Source organism: Lupinus angustifolius, chromosome LG03 (assembly GCF_001865875.1).
Source record: "Lupinus angustifolius cultivar Tanjil chromosome LG03, LupAngTanjil_v1.0, whole genome shotgun sequence".
Taxonomy (NCBI): Eukaryota; Viridiplantae; Streptophyta; class Magnoliopsida; order Fabales; family Fabaceae; genus Lupinus; species Lupinus angustifolius.
This window is the reverse complement of record NC_032011.1, coordinates 2,058,979-2,077,378: the sequence shown is the minus strand read 5'-3', so window position 1 is coordinate 2,077,378 and position 18,400 is coordinate 2,058,979. Positions and strand designations below refer to the sequence as shown.

The following is an 18,400-nucleotide window of genomic DNA, read 5'->3' as shown; positions in this document are numbered from 1 at the left end:
ATATATATATATATATATATATATATATATATATATATATATATATATATATATATATATATATATATATATATATATATATATATATTATAACTCCTTGATTAAATTGAGATTTGGCACAGTTTTTCCACCAGTTGGATTTGTAGAGCACTAGAGCAGCATATTCATGATTTCATATAAAGATAAAGAAATCACTTAAGAACTCGTTAGATATTCAATATAATTAAAATGTCAATGATTCAATTTTGAGAGTAATACTTATTAGGAGAGGTAACTATGTATTTCGAAAATTATTAGTTTCATATCTAAAAGGTGAGAGGATACCAAGTGGATATTTGTTGTCCCACAATGAGTGTCACGGTATACGTCATGAGGTTGTGATTGGTTAGAAAAAATATATTTAAATTAAAATTTAATTATTAAGTATTTTTCTGACGAATCATAGTTTATGACACATAGAGTAACACAAACTATGAGACATAAAGATATGTTTTTGGAGATATCTTGGTAGTAATCAAAAGTATAAAAGGAATTGACTTAAATTATAAAGGGTAAGGTAATGAGAGTAAGAAGGGTTTGGAATTTAACTCCCAACTAAACTAGACAAGGTGGTAATGGTCATGATATCCTTCTTTGTCAATAGTGATTAATTATACTTATATATCTTTTGGTTTGGCTTATTGTATCTATAGTGAGTTCCTTAGCCTTAAAGTTAAAGGGTTGACCAAAGCCATGTGGAAAAACATTAGTTTAAGGAAACAAAAAACACATCCATTCCCCTCCTATATCTTACATAGACATTCATTGATATCTAATTTAACATGTGTATTTTTACTTTAACAATCACAAAAAATATTGATTTGAGAAAAATATGACTGAATACTTGTATAAACATACATTAGATATCAATATGTAAATATCTAACTAAAAACACAAACATAAAGTTAATATTTAAAAATTAACTCAATAAACAATACATGATTTTCACTCTATTTTTTTTGGGTAGAATTTGTAATTTTGATAATGAGAAGAACAAAGGATATTTTCATAATCAAAAGAAACATTAAAAGCAATAAGAGTTCTTTCACTCCAGCTGTAGTAGATGACCACTACTGTGTTAAAGCCCAATATTAAAAGCCTGAAGCCCTTGAGTGCTACCAAACCCCAAAAAGCATAATATTAAAATTGTGGATCTTTTCCTACAACAAGTACTATGTAACATTTATGTATTTTCAGTGTAAAATTTATATAAAGTTAATATATCATTCATCATTTATTTATAACTTTTTTAAAGATCATTAATAAAACACGAATGATAAATGATACAATAAAAATGTATAAAACTCATACACTTTTAGTATATAGTTTTTTTTCTCTATGAAAAATATATCATAATAAAATCATTTGCATAGGATCAAGGTTGATTTTAACTCTTTGGCTAAGCATGCTCTAATCTAATAATAGTTCACCTCATTTTGTGGCTCTCCATTTAAAGAGAATTCTCTAAATTCCATACTATATGCCATTTTCTTCATACATTTATTTTTTGTTCATTCTGTGTATATATTTTTGGTTATTGGTATCAACTGGTTCTAGACTCAAGCAAAGGGGTGGTAGAGAAATAGAGTGAGAAAAAACCATTGGTATAGTTAGAGATGTTATAACTTTCTATCTTATTTAATGGTTAACAATGCCAAAGTATTAGCCTCACATTCATAAAACTAACTTAACAGAATAATTATAACCCTTCCTTTTATATCTACCATTTTTTCCCTCCAAACATAAACTCCTAAACATTGAAACAACATTAAACTATTCAAGTTGTCTTAGACATCTATTGTAACATTCTTTAACATCTCATTTTGATTGAAGGGATTCTCTTTTATTATCCCTTCTTCCTGTCATTGATTAAATAGTAGCTTTTTCTTGTGACACAAGAAACATTGCTTCAAGGCTTGGTTCTATTATCAAGAGTCATTTTTTCCCCATTGTTTTAATATAAAACAAAGGTGAAACTTGAAGAAGCTATAATCAACAATGGTTAGAGCTTTTAATCACCAAATAAGCATGCAGAAGTCAAGGTCCTTTCATTTCAAGAAGATGTTTGAGATCCCAGGGAAGCATATTCATGGTTTATTTGATAGGGATCATGAAGAAGGAGGTGAAGCTGATAAGGTGTACGCAAAAAGCTTTGAGTCAAAACATACAAGTGATCATGCATCAGAAGTTCATCAAATAGGATATTCTCTCACTAATGAAATTCCTAGAATTCCACCCAAGCCACCATCTGGTATATTTATCTATATTCTACCCTTTTAAGTATCGGATTTATTATTATTATTATTTTTTTAAAAATTCGATACTATATGATATGTATCGATAAAGTATCAGAGAATATTGATATCGAATACAGATACATGAAGGATATTTAAGTATCGGTGTGCCTTGCAGAAATGGACATGATGAAGGAAAGGTTTGCAAAGCTACTTTTAGGAGAAGACATGTCAGGGGCAGGGAATGGTGTTTCTTCAGCATTGGCTTTGTCAAATGCTATAACAAACCTAGCTGGTATGTCACATTTTATCACAACCTATGTGTTACAAGGAGTATAATTTCTGAAACAAATAAGTGATTATGCAGTGATCTTAATTCAAAAAATATAAGCATATACTTTCATAGTGATTAACTGAAACATTGTTTGTGATGCAATGCAGCATCTATTTTTGGAGAACAATCAAAACTGGAGCCAATGTCTTCAGAAAGAAAGGCAAGGTGGAGAAAAGAAATTGAAAGGCTTCTATCTGTGACTGATCACATTGTTGAATTTGTTCCATCACAACAGATAGGAAAAGATGGAACAACTATGGAGGTGTGTAGGTTCATTATTTCTCTTCACCATATTTGTAACTATTCTATGATATAAATTCAAGTTTTCAAAACATTTTGGTTTAAAAAATAATGTCTTGTCTTTATATAGATCATGACTACTCGGCAACGAAGCGATCTTCTCATGAACATCCCTGCATTACGCAAGCTCGATGCAATGCTCATTGTAAGTAGCTAAATCTTTTAAGAACCACTATTCATTCAAATGGCTTCATTTCACCAACTTTGGAGTTTGGACTAACTATGTAGCAATGGAATAGGGAACATTGGATAACTTTAGAGATCAGAATGAGTTTTGGTATGCCTCTAAAAATGATGAGGATTCTAAGGGTAACACCAACACTCAAAGGAAGAGTGACAAATGGTGGTTACCTATCGTTAAAGTTCCTCCGACAGGGATATATATATATATATATATATATATATATATATATATATATATATATATATATATATATATATATATATATATATATATATATATATATATATATATTATAACTCCTTGATTAAATTGAGATTTGGCACAGTTTTTCCACCAGTTGGATTTGTAGAGCACTAGAGCAGCATATTCATGATTTCATATAAAGATAAAGAAATCACTTAAGAACTCGTTAGATATTCAATATAATTAAAATGTCAATGATTCAATTTTGAGAGTAATACTTATTAGGAGAGGTAACTATGTATTTCGAAAATTATTAGTTTCATATCTAAAAGGTGAGAGGATACCAAGTGGATATTTGTTGTCCCACAATGAGTGTCACGGTATACGTCATGAGGTTGTGATTGGTTAGAAAAAATATATTTAAATTAAAATTTAATTATTAAGTATTTTTCTGACGAATCATAGTTTATGACACATAGAGTAACACAAACTATGAGACATAAAGATATGTTTTTGGAGATATCTTGGTAGTAATCAAAAGTATAAAAGGAATTGACTTAAATTATAAAGGGTAAGGTAATGAGAGTAAGAAGGGTTTGGAATTTAACTCCCAACTAAACTAGACAAGGTGGTAATGGTCATGATATCCTTCTTTGTCAATAGTGATTAATTATACTTATATATCTTTTGGTTTGGCTTATTGTATCTATAGTGAGTTCCTTAGCCTTAAAGTTAAAGGGTTGACCAAAGCCATGTGGAAAAACATTAGTTTAAGGAAACAAAAAACACATCCATTCCCCTCCTATATCTTACATAGACATTCATTGATATCTAATTTAACATGTGTATTTTTACTTTAACAATCACAAAAAATATTGATTTGAGAAAAATATGACTGAATACTTGTATAAACATACATTAGATATCAATATGTAAATATCTAACTAAAAACACAAACATAAAGTTAATATTTAAAAATTAACTCAATAAACAATACATGATTTTCACTCTATTTTTTTTGGGTAGAATTTGTAATTTTGATAATGAGAAGAACAAAGGATATTTTCATAATCAAAAGAAACATTAAAAGCAATAAGAGTTCTTTCACTCCAGCTGTAGTAGATGACCACTACTGTGTTAAAGCCCAATATTAAAAGCCTGAAGCCCTTGAGTGCTACCAAACCCCAAAAAGCATAATATTAAAATTGTGGATCTTTTCCTACAACAAGTACTATGTAACATTTATGTATTTTCAGTGTAAAATTTATATAAAGTTAATATATCATTCATCATTTATTTATAACTTTTTTAAAGATCATTAATAAAACACGAATGATAAATGATACAATAAAAATGTATAAAACTCATACACTTTTAGTATATAGTTTTTTTTCTCTATGAAAAATATATCATAATAAAATCATTTGCATAGGATCAAGGTTGATTTTAACTCTTTGGCTAAGCATGCTCTAATCTAATAATAGTTCACCTCATTTTGTGGCTCTCCATTTAAAGAGAATTCTCTAAATTCCATACTATATGCCATTTTCTTCATACATTTATTTTTTGTTCATTCTGTGTATATATTTTTGGTTATTGGTATCAACTGGTTCTAGACTCAAGCAAAGGGGTGGTAGAGAAATAGAGTGAGAAAAAACCATTGGTATAGTTAGAGATGTTATAACTTTCTATCTTATTTAATGGTTAACAATGCCAAAGTATTAGCCTCACATTCATAAAACTAACTTAACAGAATAATTATAACCCTTCCTTTTATATCTACCATTTTTTCCCTCCAAACATAAACTCCTAAACATTGAAACAACATTAAACTATTCAAGTTGTCTTAGACATCTATTGTAACATTCTTTAACATCTCATTTTGATTGAAGGGATTCTCTTTTATTATCCCTTCTTCCTGTCATTGATTAAATAGTAGCTTTTTCTTGTGACACAAGAAACATTGCTTCAAGGCTTGGTTCTATTATCAAGAGTCATTTTTTCCCCATTGTTTTAATATAAAACAAAGGTGAAACTTGAAGAAGCTATAATCAACAATGGTTAGAGCTTTTAATCACCAAATAAGCATGCAGAAGTCAAGGTCCTTTCATTTCAAGAAGATGTTTGAGATCCCAGGGAAGCATATTCATGGTTTATTTGATAGGGATCATGAAGAAGGAGGTGAAGCTGATAAGGTGTACGCAAAAAGCTTTGAGTCAAAACATACAAGTGATCATGCATCAGAAGTTCATCAAATAGGATATTCTCTCACTAATGAAATTCCTAGAATTCCACCCAAGCCACCATCTGGTATATTTATCTATATTCTACCCTTTTAAGTATCGGATTTATTATTATTATTATTTTTTTAAAAATTCGATACTATATGATATGTATCGATAAAGTATCAGAGAATATTGATATCGAATACAGATACATGAAGGATATTTAAGTATCGGTGTGCCTTGCAGAAATGGACATGATGAAGGAAAGGTTTGCAAAGCTACTTTTAGGAGAAGACATGTCAGGGGCAGGGAATGGTGTTTCTTCAGCATTGGCTTTGTCAAATGCTATAACAAACCTAGCTGGTATGTCACATTTTATCACAACCTATGTGTTACAAGGAGTATAATTTCTGAAACAAATAAGTGATTATGCAGTGATCTTAATTCAAAAAATATAAGCATATACTTTCATAGTGATTAACTGAAACATTGTTTGTGATGCAATGCAGCATCTATTTTTGGAGAACAATCAAAACTGGAGCCAATGTCTTCAGAAAGAAAGGCAAGGTGGAGAAAAGAAATTGAAAGGCTTCTATCTGTGACTGATCACATTGTTGAATTTGTTCCATCACAACAGATAGGAAAAGATGGAACAACTATGGAGGTGTGTAGGTTCATTATTTCTCTTCACCATATTTGTAACTATTCTATGATATAAATTCAAGTTTTCAAAACATTTTGGTTTAAAAAATAATGTCTTGTCTTTATATAGATCATGACTACTCGGCAACGAAGCGATCTTCTCATGAACATCCCTGCATTACGCAAGCTCGATGCAATGCTCATTGTAAGTAGCTAAATCTTTTAAGAACCACTATTCATTCAAATGGCTTCATTTCACCAACTTTGGAGTTTGGACTAACTATGTAGCAATGGAATAGGGAACATTGGATAACTTTAGAGATCAGAATGAGTTTTGGTATGCCTCTAAAAATGATGAGGATTCTAAGGGTAACACCAACACTCAAAGGAAGAGTGACAAATGGTGGTTACCTATCGTTAAAGTTCCTCCGACAGGGTTGTCGGATGTAGCTGGAAAATGGATACAGTTTCAGAAGGATTCCGTTAACCAAGTACTAAAAGCAGCCATGGCAATAAATGCTCAAGTACTATCAGAAATGGAAATCCCGGAAAACTACATCGAGTCACTTCCCAAGGTAATGTAGTCAGGCCAAAAACTATGAAGAACATCTTTCGTTTAAGAAAACGCTTTCTATTTTTATTTTCCATTTTCACTTGCATTCATCTTGTTTCTTGTTTTCAAAGATTTCAGTTCATTACATTAGAACATATAACTTGTGACTTGGGTTAATCTTCTTCATGTTTTCAATAGAATGGTAGAGAATGCCTTGGTGAATCAATCTATAAGCACATTACTGTGGAATACTTTGATCCTGGACAGTTTCTTTCAACAATGGACTTGTCCACAGAGCATAAGGTTCTTGATCTCAAGAATAAAATTGAAGCTTCCATAGTGATATGGAAAAGGAAGATGAACAGCAAGGATAGTAAGTCTACATGGGGTTCGGCAGTGAGCTTGGAGAAGAGGGAGCTCTTCGAGGAGAGAGCCGAGACAATATTGCTCATGATCAAACATCAATACCCGGGTCTTCCACAATCTTCACTTGACATTAGCAAAATCCAATTTAACAAGGTGAATCACATTGCATTGCAACTAGTTATTCTAATTAATCTCGCATCGACGATTCGACGCGGTGCCTATTTGGCATGACCAATCAAAGTAACAATCTAAGAAGACAGAAAAGTACTTGCAGTAATGATTTTAAAGTTATCTTAAGATTTTGATTGGTCGTGCCGAAGAGGTACATGCTTATGCAAGAACTACTCCTAGTTTTTATATTACATATGTTGAAATTTGATGGTCACTAATGAAATTTGACTGTTTCCGAAATGTGCACAGGATGTAGGACAAGCCATTCTAGAGAGCTATTCAAGAGTAATAGAAAGTTTGGCTTACAAAGTTATGTCAAGGATTGAGGATGTCTTATATGCTGATACAATGACTAAGAATCCATCATTGGCAGTATCTAGCAGAAGGTTTTCATTGGATTCTTTACCTGTTGCTGAGGTGAGTTCTCCAAATTCTCCAGCGGAAGAAAAGGACAATCCGCGTTCTCCGGACGCACCTGCCTTGGTGACTCTATCAGATTTCATGGGTTGGAGTGAAACAGCAACCAAAGGAGGGAGTGATTTGAAGAAGACTAACTCTACCGGAGACTTAGATGACTACTTGAAAGAAAAAGATGAAAAGAGCGTAACTAAATCTCCTAATTTCTCGATACCGAACAAAGCTTGCTATGTGGAGAAGTTTGAGTACTTGAATCCTTTAAAAAGTCCCATAGCTAGACATTAGTATCAGGTAACAAAAAGAAAAAGAGAATAAAGATTGGAACACATGAAAAAGTAGTCACAATGCAGATGTAGACTATTGTATATAAGTATTTGGTGTTAAATATTTCATAGCATAACTGAATTGTACATTACTACATTATGTCACTGAGTCTCAGACTCTTAGGTTGTGTAATTGCTACACTGGTTGTAAATTATTTAATCCTTTACTTTTTCAGAATACTGTAAAGTTGATAGTTCTGTCCAAATAACATTGTTGAAATCTTAAATCCTTTCACTTGGTGTTTATTTTGATGTTGAAGTTGGAATTCAGACTTAAAAGTTTTCAAGTTCAATGAATATGAACATTCTCATGTGTTAAATCTAAATCCTTATGTCATGAAACATGATGATTTTTCCTACCAAAATTACAAAAAATAACTACTTCCAAAGTGCTTCAAAATACAAATATTAGCTGAGAATGTTTGGTTCTTGAATTATACATTTAACATCAAACTGCTAAGTAACAAGACTAGTAATGAAGCAATAGTCTTTCCATTTTTTCATTTGGTTCTTTTCGTACGCCGAATGAGCCATAGGATGTCACTGCCGTGCAAGGATCTTCTATGGCGAGTATCTCTCTGTGCACCCTTCAAACAAATTGAGCCATTCACAATTAAAAAATATATGAGATATGCAACATGCATCAAGAATATAAATACATATATAGTAAACAAAAGTACAGAACTCACTTGGAAATGAAATGTAGGATTCGAAACTTTAGTTAAGACCGATAAACCATCCCGAACAGGTACAACTATAGTTTAGGATGGAAAGAAAATGATGTTAGAGATGCAAATCAAAAGAAAGTTAAGCATAAGAACACAATATCATGTTTTTGTGTATTAGAAGAACATAATATGTTACCCTTGGCCAAATTGTTGTGCTGGTTAATTGTAGCAGTGGCTGGCTTCAAATTCTTAATTGGATTTGGCTTCAATGTGTACATAAAAAGTGGCAAATCCTCTGGTTTATCTTCTATTTTTGAAGGAACTTCACCTTTAGAATCTCTGCATTGGATTAAAAATAATATAATACATAACAAAGTAAATTCTAAAGTGTCTTTCATTTTCATATTGAGTATTCCACTATTAAGCATGGTGTTTCAAAGTGTTACTAAGTTAAACATATTTCATGTCACATATATGTGCATAAGTACACACCTTAAGGTAATTGTAAATTTTCATAAGTGTACTAAGGATAAAGAGTGAAGTAGTACCTTGATTTTTCACTGCTTAATCTCTCAAGGATGGGTGCTGATCATGGAAATAATTGAAAATAAAATAAAATAAAAAAGTTAGATAAATGGAAAAATAATAATATAATTTGATTGGTAAAATTCAAGGGGTGACATGAAATATTTACGTGCTGATAAATATCTTGAATGGAATCTTGGCAATTTCTCACTCCATCTCATTTTTGTGAGGGCTAACTTATCAGCATATTGTTCACATGAGAGAACTCTCTGTCAAAAAGCACCATCTTTAGTATTTTTGCAATTTCACTCAATCATTTAATTTATGTAGCTAATAATTTACTATGTTGTTATACTTTATGTACTTTTTAAATCAATATAAACTAACATAAATAATTATAAAGCTAATGTCAGAAATTGGTGCAAGAGTATTACTATAATGTAATACATATTATGGGCAAGTGCAAAGTAATAATATTAATACTACTAACTTGTTTAAGGCACTGGATTCTTGACTCAGCCTCAGAAAATGCATTTGTTTGAGAAATAAGGCCTTCAAGATTGGCTGAAACATTTCCAAGATGATCAACCACATTTACCAATGCTCTGCATACATATTCTTTTGTGTTCTCCATAACCCTGCAAATGCATAAATGTACAAATTCCAACTCTGTCATGGACCAACATGTCTAGCAACAAAACAAACTAAGCATGATAAAATGTTTTGAATTTCTAGGAAAACTAAACATGATAAGATGTAAATAGTTTATTGTCCTTAAAAAAATCCCACCTTATTATTTCAGTTTTCAGACCCCAAAAAGTACTCATAAGCAAAATCTAGAAATATTGGTCAAAATTTTAATATTGCTTATTTTAAGTAGTTCTAAAAGACCTGGAATAATAGTTCACTCCCAGCCTATATATACATTAAGCTTCATTGTACCTCTTTATGGACTATGGAGCAAACATAGAGTCGTGTAACCGAAAATCGGGCGCGACACGCAACTCAGACCAGACCCAGAACAAAGATGGAAAATAGATTTCTTAGCCCAAGTCTGTAGTGATATGTGAATGTGAAGGCTCATGGTGACACTAAAAAAATCTTGCTATATAGACATAGAACAGCATAAGGTGAAGGAATCCTGAATGTGATGATGGATTTAGAGAACTTACTCTTTCTTCTCTTGGCTTTTCAAGAATGTTGTTTCACAGTAATCTGCAGCATGGTGAAGCTGAGACCTCATTTCTCTTAACTCCTGCAACCACCATGAACAAAAAACATGAAACTCTTGTGAAAAAACAGTTTAATAGAGAATACTAGAATTATAGAAAGAATACAACAAAGTATGGATATGAACCTGAAGAGAGTTGAGAAAGCTCATGTTTTCTTCCTCTACCTTAAGCTCAGATTCTGGTTTTTCAAGTGAAGAAGAGTTCACAATAACCTCCATGAAACAAAAATGCTTGTGAAGATAAATATAGAGTTAGACTCTACAAAAGGTTCCTTATCTACACTATTTTCTGAGTTAGATTTGTGTATGTGTATGCTTTGGTTATGTCTAACTTATAAGAGAGTGAAGAAGAGGTGTTATGTTATTGTCACTTGTGACATGTTAGTAAGGACAAAACTCAATAAAAGTTGATTCTATAATTCATACCATAGCACACAAAATATGGTGAAAGATGACAAATAATAGTTTCAGTCCCGTGACATTGTGTTGCTCTCTTTTTTGAGCCTTTTTATATATAAAAAATGAATGGTAATGAAAATAGTTACACAATTCTATCATTTACCCGAGTTCGTCATAAAGAATGTCTCAGTTGAACCTCATATAATAAATTTAATTGAATTGTAACTATAATAATGAGTAATGACCGAGACAATCACACAATAGTGTAATAACATTACAAGTATTTAAAATTTGACAGAATGAAATGGTGTGGCTTAGAACAATGCTGAGTTAGATATTATATCATTTTATGTTCTTCTGATTAAGATAAAATAAGGCTATTACTATTGTAATGTCTTAGTTCACCTCCCAAAAAAATTATGAGATAAAAACAAATCAGTAATTACTCTATTCTTTAGATCTTGAATGGAACATGAATAGTTAGAATTGGAGAGCTTGTTGGGATTTGGCTTTGGTTCATGTGAGATATATTCATATACATGTGACATACAAACTCACATCTAAAGGATGCCCCACATTGAAGGAATGACATTGTGCCTAAGTGTCTTAATTAAGCAAATGACTATTTTAATGGAATAAAGATTATTCGTCTCATTTTTTGGTGTCTCATTTGTGTACTAATCTAATTAAAAAGAAAAATCATAAAAATTGAAAATATTTTTTTTTATAGAAAATATGGAAACAAGACTTTGTTAGGATATATAATCCCATCAATTTTAATGATGCACTAGTTTTGTTGAAATATTATTTGTAAATCTAATTCTTAGACTTTAAAGAAAAAGGAAAATAACAATATGGGAATGTTGCTTCTTTCTTTTCATAATATGTACTTTAGTGGTAAAATGTACAATTGACATGTAAAATATAGTTATACTGTCAGTATATACTAAATATTTATTATTATTATTATTGAATGACATGTTACTTGTTAATGAGATAAACTGTTAGGATTATTATATAACCTATTAAGATAGTTCTTGTTATATAATAAAACTAGTGTCAATCTCTTACTAACCGGATATTAAAAACACAAAGAAAATCCAGTTTATCAAATACTATTTTTTAGAAAATCATAAGTATTCTTTATGAGACAATATTGTTCAAACCAAATATCATCTTTATAGACATCAAAATTCTCATACTAAATATTTAACCCGTGTATAATGCTTGGAAATGGTATTCTTAAAACCAACTCAAAGCCTATAAACACTTTTATTTATACCTTGAATAACGTGTGCTTAATGCAGAAGCTTTTTGTTGACAATAGCATTTAATTATGATAATTTTTAGGTACATCTGAATAAGAAGCAAACTAAGCTAAGCTCATTTGTTTTCTGAGCAGATTTGGTTGGGACTAATCATGTACTATATACCAGCGTTGGTCTAATGGTATAAGGTCTCACTGGATCTCACAATTCAGGATTCGATTCCTGTTAGTGAAACTTGTTGGGAGGGACAACCACAAACCTAAAATGAATTAGTTTCTTACCCAAAAGGTGAAGAGTATCCTTGATATACCAAAAAACATAATGTACTACATAGAAATGGGCAGAATTATATGGTAACATTTATAAGCCATCAACTTGTATTTGGATGAAAAAGCAATTAAAGGCATTCCTTTAGTAAGACTCATGTTCTTTATTATATGTTCAAGTTTCAATGGATCTAATTTTCTTAATCTTCCTTTTGTTTTTAGTAGACAAATAAAACCTGGAAATAAATTCTAGAAAGCTAAGTATGATATTTGTTGAATCATTAAAAATCACTTTTTTTGGGTCTCACTACTCACTAGTAGTTAATCTAAACTTATGCTATAATTTGGAGAGAGATGTATATGTCTCGGTGTTGCTATATATTGATTTAAGTAACTGGTATTTAGTATTTGTAACAAGAATCACTTTTATAAGTAATCAGACTCGCTTAACTCCATTGCAGACTTCAAACGAAACTACTACTTTCCAGACAGGATCTAAGGTGTATATGAATGACTTCGGATCATGGCTAAACGCAAGCATAATCTAGTCCACTAACATGAAATAGTGGACTAATCTAGACTAAGAATCCAACTCCCCTAGGCAATAAAATAAGAGTCCAACAAAACCACTTTTACATAGTTTTAGACCAAATATCACATTTTTCTTTTAATGTCTTGAGATAAAAGAATAAGGTAGCTTCATTTGCTATCTCACTTGAAAAAGAGACTTAACCATGTAGACTGGAAATGAAAGTTTAGATTCTCATCTTTTAAGTTAGAATGTGATTTCTCATGTATCACATTCTCAATAATATAATCTAAATTATATTGGCAACCAAACACGAGTTTAAATGTAGAGTAGAGATTCAGAAAGTGGAGCCAAAAAATGTGTATTCTCCATTTTCAAAGAGTATGACAGATCAGAACCAAGGAGTAAATATGTTCCGCAGCTAAGAACATACTACCAATGATTTTTCGGTGTGACCCTAATCCGGAGATTCAAGAGCTAATCTCTTAAACATTTAATGGGGCTAAAGTTTACATCACAAATTACAGGAAAGGGCAGAAGCTTAATACATCCCTCCAATTCTGTCACGTCCCAAGGCACGCCTATCATCTCTTCCACGATTCACAAACACATCACGGCGATGGTCTTTTGGTGGTGGGCCGCCTCTTATTGGAGAGCGGCTTCTCTCTCTCACATCTTGAGTCCACCGACCACCATGGTGTGGAGGAAGTGATGGCAATAGTGGTGCCAGGGGAGACAGTGGCCTCCTCTCAAATCCTTTCCTTTCATTAGAAAAAACATCTCGCCCGCGGTCCCTACTATCCCAATCCACCGGGGGTGGTGGCCTATCAAACTTGTTCCTCCCCCTATAGGCATCTTCTAGGTAACCAATCCTGTCTCTATGCAAATGAGGATCTGCAAACCTGTCTTCATGCCTGAGGGGTGGCAGAGCAGCAGATCCATACTCTCTAGGCCCATCCCTTCCCAACCCACGAGGAGGAGATCTATAGCCAATCACAGCCCTTTCTGGGGAACCAGGAAAGCGTCTATGAGGGGTACGAAGAGGTGGAGGACCAGGATATGCCCTCCGGGGACTTCCACCAGGTGCAGGTCGAGATCTATTACACTTGTTACACTGGTCCCGCCTTGCAAAGTTAAGATTACCACACCTGCAACATAATAAAGCTAAGATAAGATCTCATGGCAAGGGGTGGTTAACATCACTGTACCTGTAGTTCCAGTTTTCACTCCTTTAGGTTTTAGTCCCATAGTATTGGGATATCTATCCCTATATCTTCACTTATTAGGATTTCGTCTTGTAGGGACCAATACCTCAACAAGTAGAAACTACAGGGACCAATACCTCAACAAGTAGAAACTACAGGGACCATCCTTCAAGAAAAAGTAGGGAGCAACCTTGATAAACAGTAACTACAGAGACTAAAACCAGATTAGTGAAAAACTTGGTGACAAATACTAGTGGTAGGGACCAAAATTCAAATAATAGGATAACAGCAAACAGTAATTCCACGAAAAAGACAAGTCTCATCACAATTCAGAATGGCTTGTAGTTACCGTAGATCAGGACAAATCCAATCACCCTCCCTTGGACGCACATTGGGATTGTTTCTACTGTTGCCTTCACCTCTAGCTAGCCCAGGAACAAAGCCAGGCCTATCAAAAGCTCTGCCAATTGGTCTGCCACCAACTCTTCCTCGAATATATGGAGGTGAAGGGTCTCGATATCTACCAGGATCTCTCCCACTGCCATATCCACGGCTTCGTGACAAGTGATTGTAATCAGAACCGAGGCGGTCATTTGCACCTCTGCGGTGAACGGGGGATGCAGAACCTGCACGAATTCTATATCCTGGGAAAACAAGACAGTGAAATCTGAAAAATAAGCAACCTACGGAGAATGAGGCAAAATTTAGCATTGCAATCTAATGTAGAATACAAAAAATTTGTGATCATGCAACTGCCATTTTGACATTTCAAAGGGAAGGATACCACCACACAGGGCATCTCCTCCTCAAGTATATGTAAATTAAAAATTGTAGAAAGTTCACATGATAGCACCTTGGATGTCACTTCACAAACACCTGATCCATATTACCAAAAAGTAAACACGTTCTATGGGCAGGGCTTTCCATAACACATAGGCTACCTCCTTTATATCCTTGATACCAATTCTATCAATCTCCAAAAGCTATATCAGACCAGGATATAGTTAAACATACAAATCATTTAACCTAAGCATCTGAAATATCAAATCCAAATTTTGGACCTATGCGCTGCAGCATAAAGTGACAACTAAGTTCAAAACCTGATCAATCTACAAACTAACACTCCTAAAAAAACTAATCCGACATGACAAACAATAGATCAGCGCCATTTCACCCTTTAGAAAGTAATCATATTCAGGGGCACAAGAACATAAAGCTTGCCACAAAGAAATAACCACCAACGAATGCCACTGCAGAGTGAAGGTTCCCAAAGTTTGGCATCTTGCCACCATCAATCACCTCTTTGACTCTTTTCGCAACCATCTCCTCTGTATGTTGTGACACCCAAAGGTAGAAAGCAGCATAGCTCACAAATTTGTAGCAAGCCATGCAAAACAATGACCCATGCAGATAAACCCCACTGAACCCGTGTAGAACAATGGCAATAACACCCCCAAGTAACATCAAAGCAATTAGAGAATGAATTTGGACATGGAGAAGTGCACTCCCTCATTTTAGCAGATATGCATCCCTTCTCTGTACCATATCAATGCCTCCAGGTAATGCATCAATATGAAATATTTTAAGGATTCAACAGACACAAACACATGATAAAAAAATTCCTAAACTTCCACATGGAAATACTAAACCGAGGAGCTCATTTCCATGATGCAAATAAATAACCATCTGAATCATCCCTAATTAACCAACCAAACAAGAAAGACCCAAAGAAACTAAAATGACAACCACCAGCCAAAAAATATTACAAGGACTATTCCAAAGCAAAACCATATACATGTAGCTGGATTTCAAATAACCATAGATAACTGATAATAATATGAAGCTTATCATCAAGAAATGTCACCATTCCATAATGTCAGAACAGTATCAGCAAAGGTAACAATTCATCCAGCTACAAAGAACTTCTTGCTGTGGAAACTAAATATACCCGTGGAACCCAAATATATCAAACAAACATCGGTTATAGTATAAGGTTAGTCACCAAAAACAAATCACAATGGTCAGTCGCTGTCCTCGACAAATTATGTGACCAAATTGACATTCTAGCACATTGCTCACATGGTACAGTGTGATTCTGTTCCATATTCCATTAAACATGACACTGTCTTCACAAATAACCAAAATCAAACATATGTTCCGAAGTCTGCAAAATGAGAACCCATACAACAGATTTCGTGGTACAAAACTTCACAAGTTCATGCAGAATGGACTATTTCCATCATCCAACACACTTATTAACCCTTTTAACTTAAAAACAACCCCAGATCATGATCCAAAGCTGAATTTACAGCAACATGCCTTCATCATCAGAGCTGTAACACATAAACGTAAAATTTATTCACTGTTGACACACTGTAATCGATAGGAGATCCATATGCTTGGCACATAATGAATACACACGTGTAACAAAACCCATCTCTGTATATATTCTACAGAGAGGAGTAGGCAAAAATGCAAAAGAAAACAAAAAATGGCAGTTTTTGTATCACTCAACCCCAAATAAATCTTAAAGAACCAATGCAGACTTCAAAAATTGTGTGACATACAGGTTTTTATAGCATATATGAAAAACAAATGCTTTTCAATTATTGTCATCTTTTGTAATTTACTGGAAGAAACAAAAAATGGCCAAAATATCAAATACTAGTGCTATCAATAGTTAAATTGCTAATACTTATAAGGTGCTTATATTCCCTCTCTCGAGGATAAAAAAACAAAAAAAGAAGTTTTAGATGCACATAAAATGAAGATGTTTTTAAACAAACAACTTCAAAGCCCTAAATTCGAAGGAAAAATAGAAAAACCAGAATAAAAGCCTCATAAAGAATTGAATCAATTTCTTGATCTAAATTTCGAAACGAAAATTGAAAACCTCGCCCCTAATTACGAAATTAAAAAAACTGCAATTTCAAGGCACTAAATAACAAATAATCACATTGTTCGTCTAAATTCCGAAACATAAAATTGAAAACCTAACCCTAACTACGGAAATAAGATATAGGTGAGTAATAAGGGACGGAACAAACCAGTGTCACCGGGATATCGATCGGAGCGGGAATAAGGGGGACGTTGATCACGGTGGAACTCTCCAGATTCGAAATCGCCGTCACGATCAGCGCCGGTGTCGGCGATAGAGGTGGCCTCGGGGCGGACGACGAGGCTGCTCAAGTGAGGTGGGTGATGGTGCGGCGGAGCTTGTTCGTTATCCCGGGAAGTCATTGATGCTATGAAGAATAAGAACAAATTTTCGCTTTTGTTTTTCGAATTGCGGTCGAAGAGAATTCGAGAACGGTGTTGAATATAAAAGTATAAACCCTAGATGCAAATTTTGAACCCTTTTCTGATTTCAGCACCGCGATGTGAAATTACAGAAAAGGGCATTTTTGTGTGCTGAATTTATACTTTTTATATGTAAAAGGAAATCAAAATATATCCTTCTTATTTTATTTTACATATTTAGGGTGTGTCTGTTTTAAATGAAAAAAATTACTTAAACATCATTTTAATGACATATTTTATAGTTCTCAACATTTTCTCTTGCCTCAATTATCATCATGTTGGACCAGACTGTTACTAGGGAGTCTCCAATCACCAGAGAGTTCTAGGAAGAGTCACGTGAGACACTACGTCTTGAACCAAAATCTTAAGGCATTAGTTCTATGAGCTTTTCCTTCTTATAAACTTTTTCACTCCTCCCCGCATATCTAATGTGAGACTTCACACTTGAATAAACCCAACACATCTAAATAAATCAAGTGGAAAGCCAAACTTTAAGGATCTTGAAAGTACTCAAATTTGAAAGTGAAATTTTATATACACATCATACTTTATGAAATATTTTTAGAACATAAGTATTTAAATGTTAGTTAACTGCATTCAAGCTTGAAGAATGGAATGCACTATATTATACAAGCAACACAAATTTGGGTATAGAAATTAATGCACTAACAATAACTATTTTTATACAATATCATCCATTATTTCTATTTAATTATCATTCATTCTTAAATATAAGTAATAAAATGATGGTGTAAATAATTTAGTGACGTTGTATAAATATGTATTGTATAAAACTATAAATATTACACTCTAAAAATGCAATCATATTACTCTTAAAATGCTTCTTAGTCACCTTTTAACTAAGATCAATTGTATTTGTTCTTTCCTAGAACACAAATGTATGGAATAATAGTTGATCGATTGCTGAGGATGGAGAGGAGGAAGAACGCCAACGTAGCAGGATGATGTAGAAGAGCTGAACCCGTCGATGGAGGTACCTGAAAAGGTTATCCGACGATCAAGTCAGTATACGAACTT

The 18,400-nt window shown here is 33.1% G+C and overlaps 4 protein-coding genes across 7 annotated transcripts; 2 read left to right on the top strand and 2 right to left on the bottom strand.

Moving 5' to 3' along the window:
- On the top strand, positions 1,792 to 3,440 carry LOC109342257 (rho guanine nucleotide exchange factor 8-like). The gene is made up of 6 exons (XM_019580278.1): positions 1,792 to 2,290; positions 2,452 to 2,568; positions 2,715 to 2,869; positions 2,978 to 3,052; positions 3,147 to 3,269; positions 3,417 to 3,440. Exons 1-6 carry the CDS (start codon positions 2,038 to 2,040, stop codon positions 3,438 to 3,440), a joined length of 747 nt encoding a protein of 248 aa, XP_019435823.1. The 5' UTR covers positions 1,792 to 2,037.
- On the top strand, positions 5,086 to 8,585 carry LOC109342989 (rho guanine nucleotide exchange factor 8-like). Of its 2 annotated transcripts, XR_002107145.1 has the most exons (8): positions 5,086 to 5,584; positions 5,746 to 5,862; positions 6,009 to 6,163; positions 6,272 to 6,346; positions 6,441 to 6,716; positions 6,893 to 7,213; positions 7,481 to 8,170; positions 8,232 to 8,585. XR_002107145.1 is itself a non-coding variant. In XM_019581084.1 (7 exons), the coding sequence occupies exons 1-7, from the start codon at positions 5,332 to 5,334 to the stop codon at positions 7,931 to 7,933; spliced, it is 1,650 nt and encodes a 549-aa protein (XP_019436629.1). In that variant the 5' UTR covers positions 5,086 to 5,331; the 3' UTR covers positions 7,934 to 8,585. The 2 variants fall into 2 exon arrangements, 1 of the variants encoding a protein (XP_019436629.1); XM_019581084.1 differs by having other exon boundaries at positions 7,481 to 8,585.
- LOC109342990 (probable protein ABIL5) lies at positions 8,267 to 10,827 on the bottom strand. The gene is made up of 9 exons (XM_019581085.1): positions 10,728 to 10,827; positions 10,522 to 10,677; positions 10,337 to 10,419; positions 9,655 to 9,802; positions 9,334 to 9,433; positions 9,188 to 9,224; positions 8,836 to 8,978; positions 8,661 to 8,725; positions 8,267 to 8,558 (listed from the first exon to the last, which is right to left on the bottom strand). The coding sequence occupies exons 2-9, from the start codon at positions 10,612 to 10,614 to the stop codon at positions 8,472 to 8,474; spliced, it is 756 nt and encodes a 251-aa protein (XP_019436630.1). The 5' UTR covers positions 10,615 to 10,677; positions 10,728 to 10,827; the 3' UTR covers positions 8,267 to 8,471.
- LOC109342987 (transcription initiation factor TFIID subunit 15-like) lies at positions 13,203 to 17,408 on the bottom strand. Of its 3 annotated transcripts, XM_019581082.1 has the most exons (4): positions 17,110 to 17,408; positions 14,412 to 14,706; positions 13,357 to 14,005; positions 13,203 to 13,319 (listed from the first exon to the last, which is right to left on the bottom strand). In XM_019581082.1, the coding sequence occupies exons 1-3, from the start codon at positions 17,300 to 17,302 to the stop codon at positions 13,399 to 13,401; spliced, it is 1,095 nt and encodes a 364-aa protein (XP_019436627.1). In that variant the 5' UTR covers positions 17,303 to 17,408; the 3' UTR covers positions 13,203 to 13,319; positions 13,357 to 13,398. The 3 variants fall into 3 exon arrangements, with proteins under 3 accessions (XP_019436627.1, XP_019436626.1, XP_019436628.1); XM_019581081.1 differs by having other exon boundaries at positions 13,203 to 14,005; XM_019581083.1 differs by having other exon boundaries at positions 13,203 to 14,005; positions 14,412 to 16,395; positions 17,110 to 17,223.

Coding starts and splice junctions, on each gene's coding strand:
- LOC109342257 (XM_019580278.1), top strand. CDS start 2,038: ATGGTTAGAGCTTTTAATCACCAAATAAGCATGCAGAAGTCAAGGTCC. Junction 2,291..2,451: donor TCCACCCAAGCCACCATCTG/GTATATTTATCT, acceptor TGTGCCTTGCAG/AAATGGACATGATGAAGGAA. Junction 3,053..3,146: donor AGCTCGATGCAATGCTCATT/GTAAGTAGCTAA, acceptor GCAATGGAATAG/GGAACATTGGATAACTTTAG.
- LOC109342989 (XM_019581084.1), top strand. CDS start 5,332: ATGGTTAGAGCTTTTAATCACCAAATAAGCATGCAGAAGTCAAGGTCC. Junction 5,585..5,745: donor TCCACCCAAGCCACCATCTG/GTATATTTATCT, acceptor TGTGCCTTGCAG/AAATGGACATGATGAAGGAA. Junction 6,717..6,892: donor ACATCGAGTCACTTCCCAAG/GTAATGTAGTCA, acceptor TGTTTTCAATAG/AATGGTAGAGAATGCCTTGG.
- LOC109342990 (XM_019581085.1), bottom strand. CDS start 10,614: ATGGAGGTTATTGTGAACTCTTCTTCACTTGAAAAACCAGAATCTGAG. Junction 10,420..10,521: donor GCTTTCTCAACTCTCTTCAG/GTTCATATCCAT, acceptor TGGTGGTTGCAG/GAGTTAAGAGAAATGAGGTC. Junction 9,434..9,654: donor GAATCCAGTGCCTTAAACAA/GTTAGTAGTATT, acceptor GCTTTTTGACAG/AGAGTTCTCTCATGTGAACA.
- LOC109342987 (XM_019581081.1), bottom strand. CDS start 17,302: ATGACTTCCCGGGATAACGAACAAGCTCCGCCGCACCATCACCCACCT. Junction 14,707..17,109: donor TCGATATCCCGGTGACACTG/GTTTGTTCCGTC, acceptor TTGTTTTCCCAG/GATATAGAATTCGTGCAGGT. Junction 14,006..14,411: donor TGGATTTGTCCTGATCTACG/GTAACTACAAGC, acceptor ATTATGTTGCAG/GTGTGGTAATCTTAACTTTG.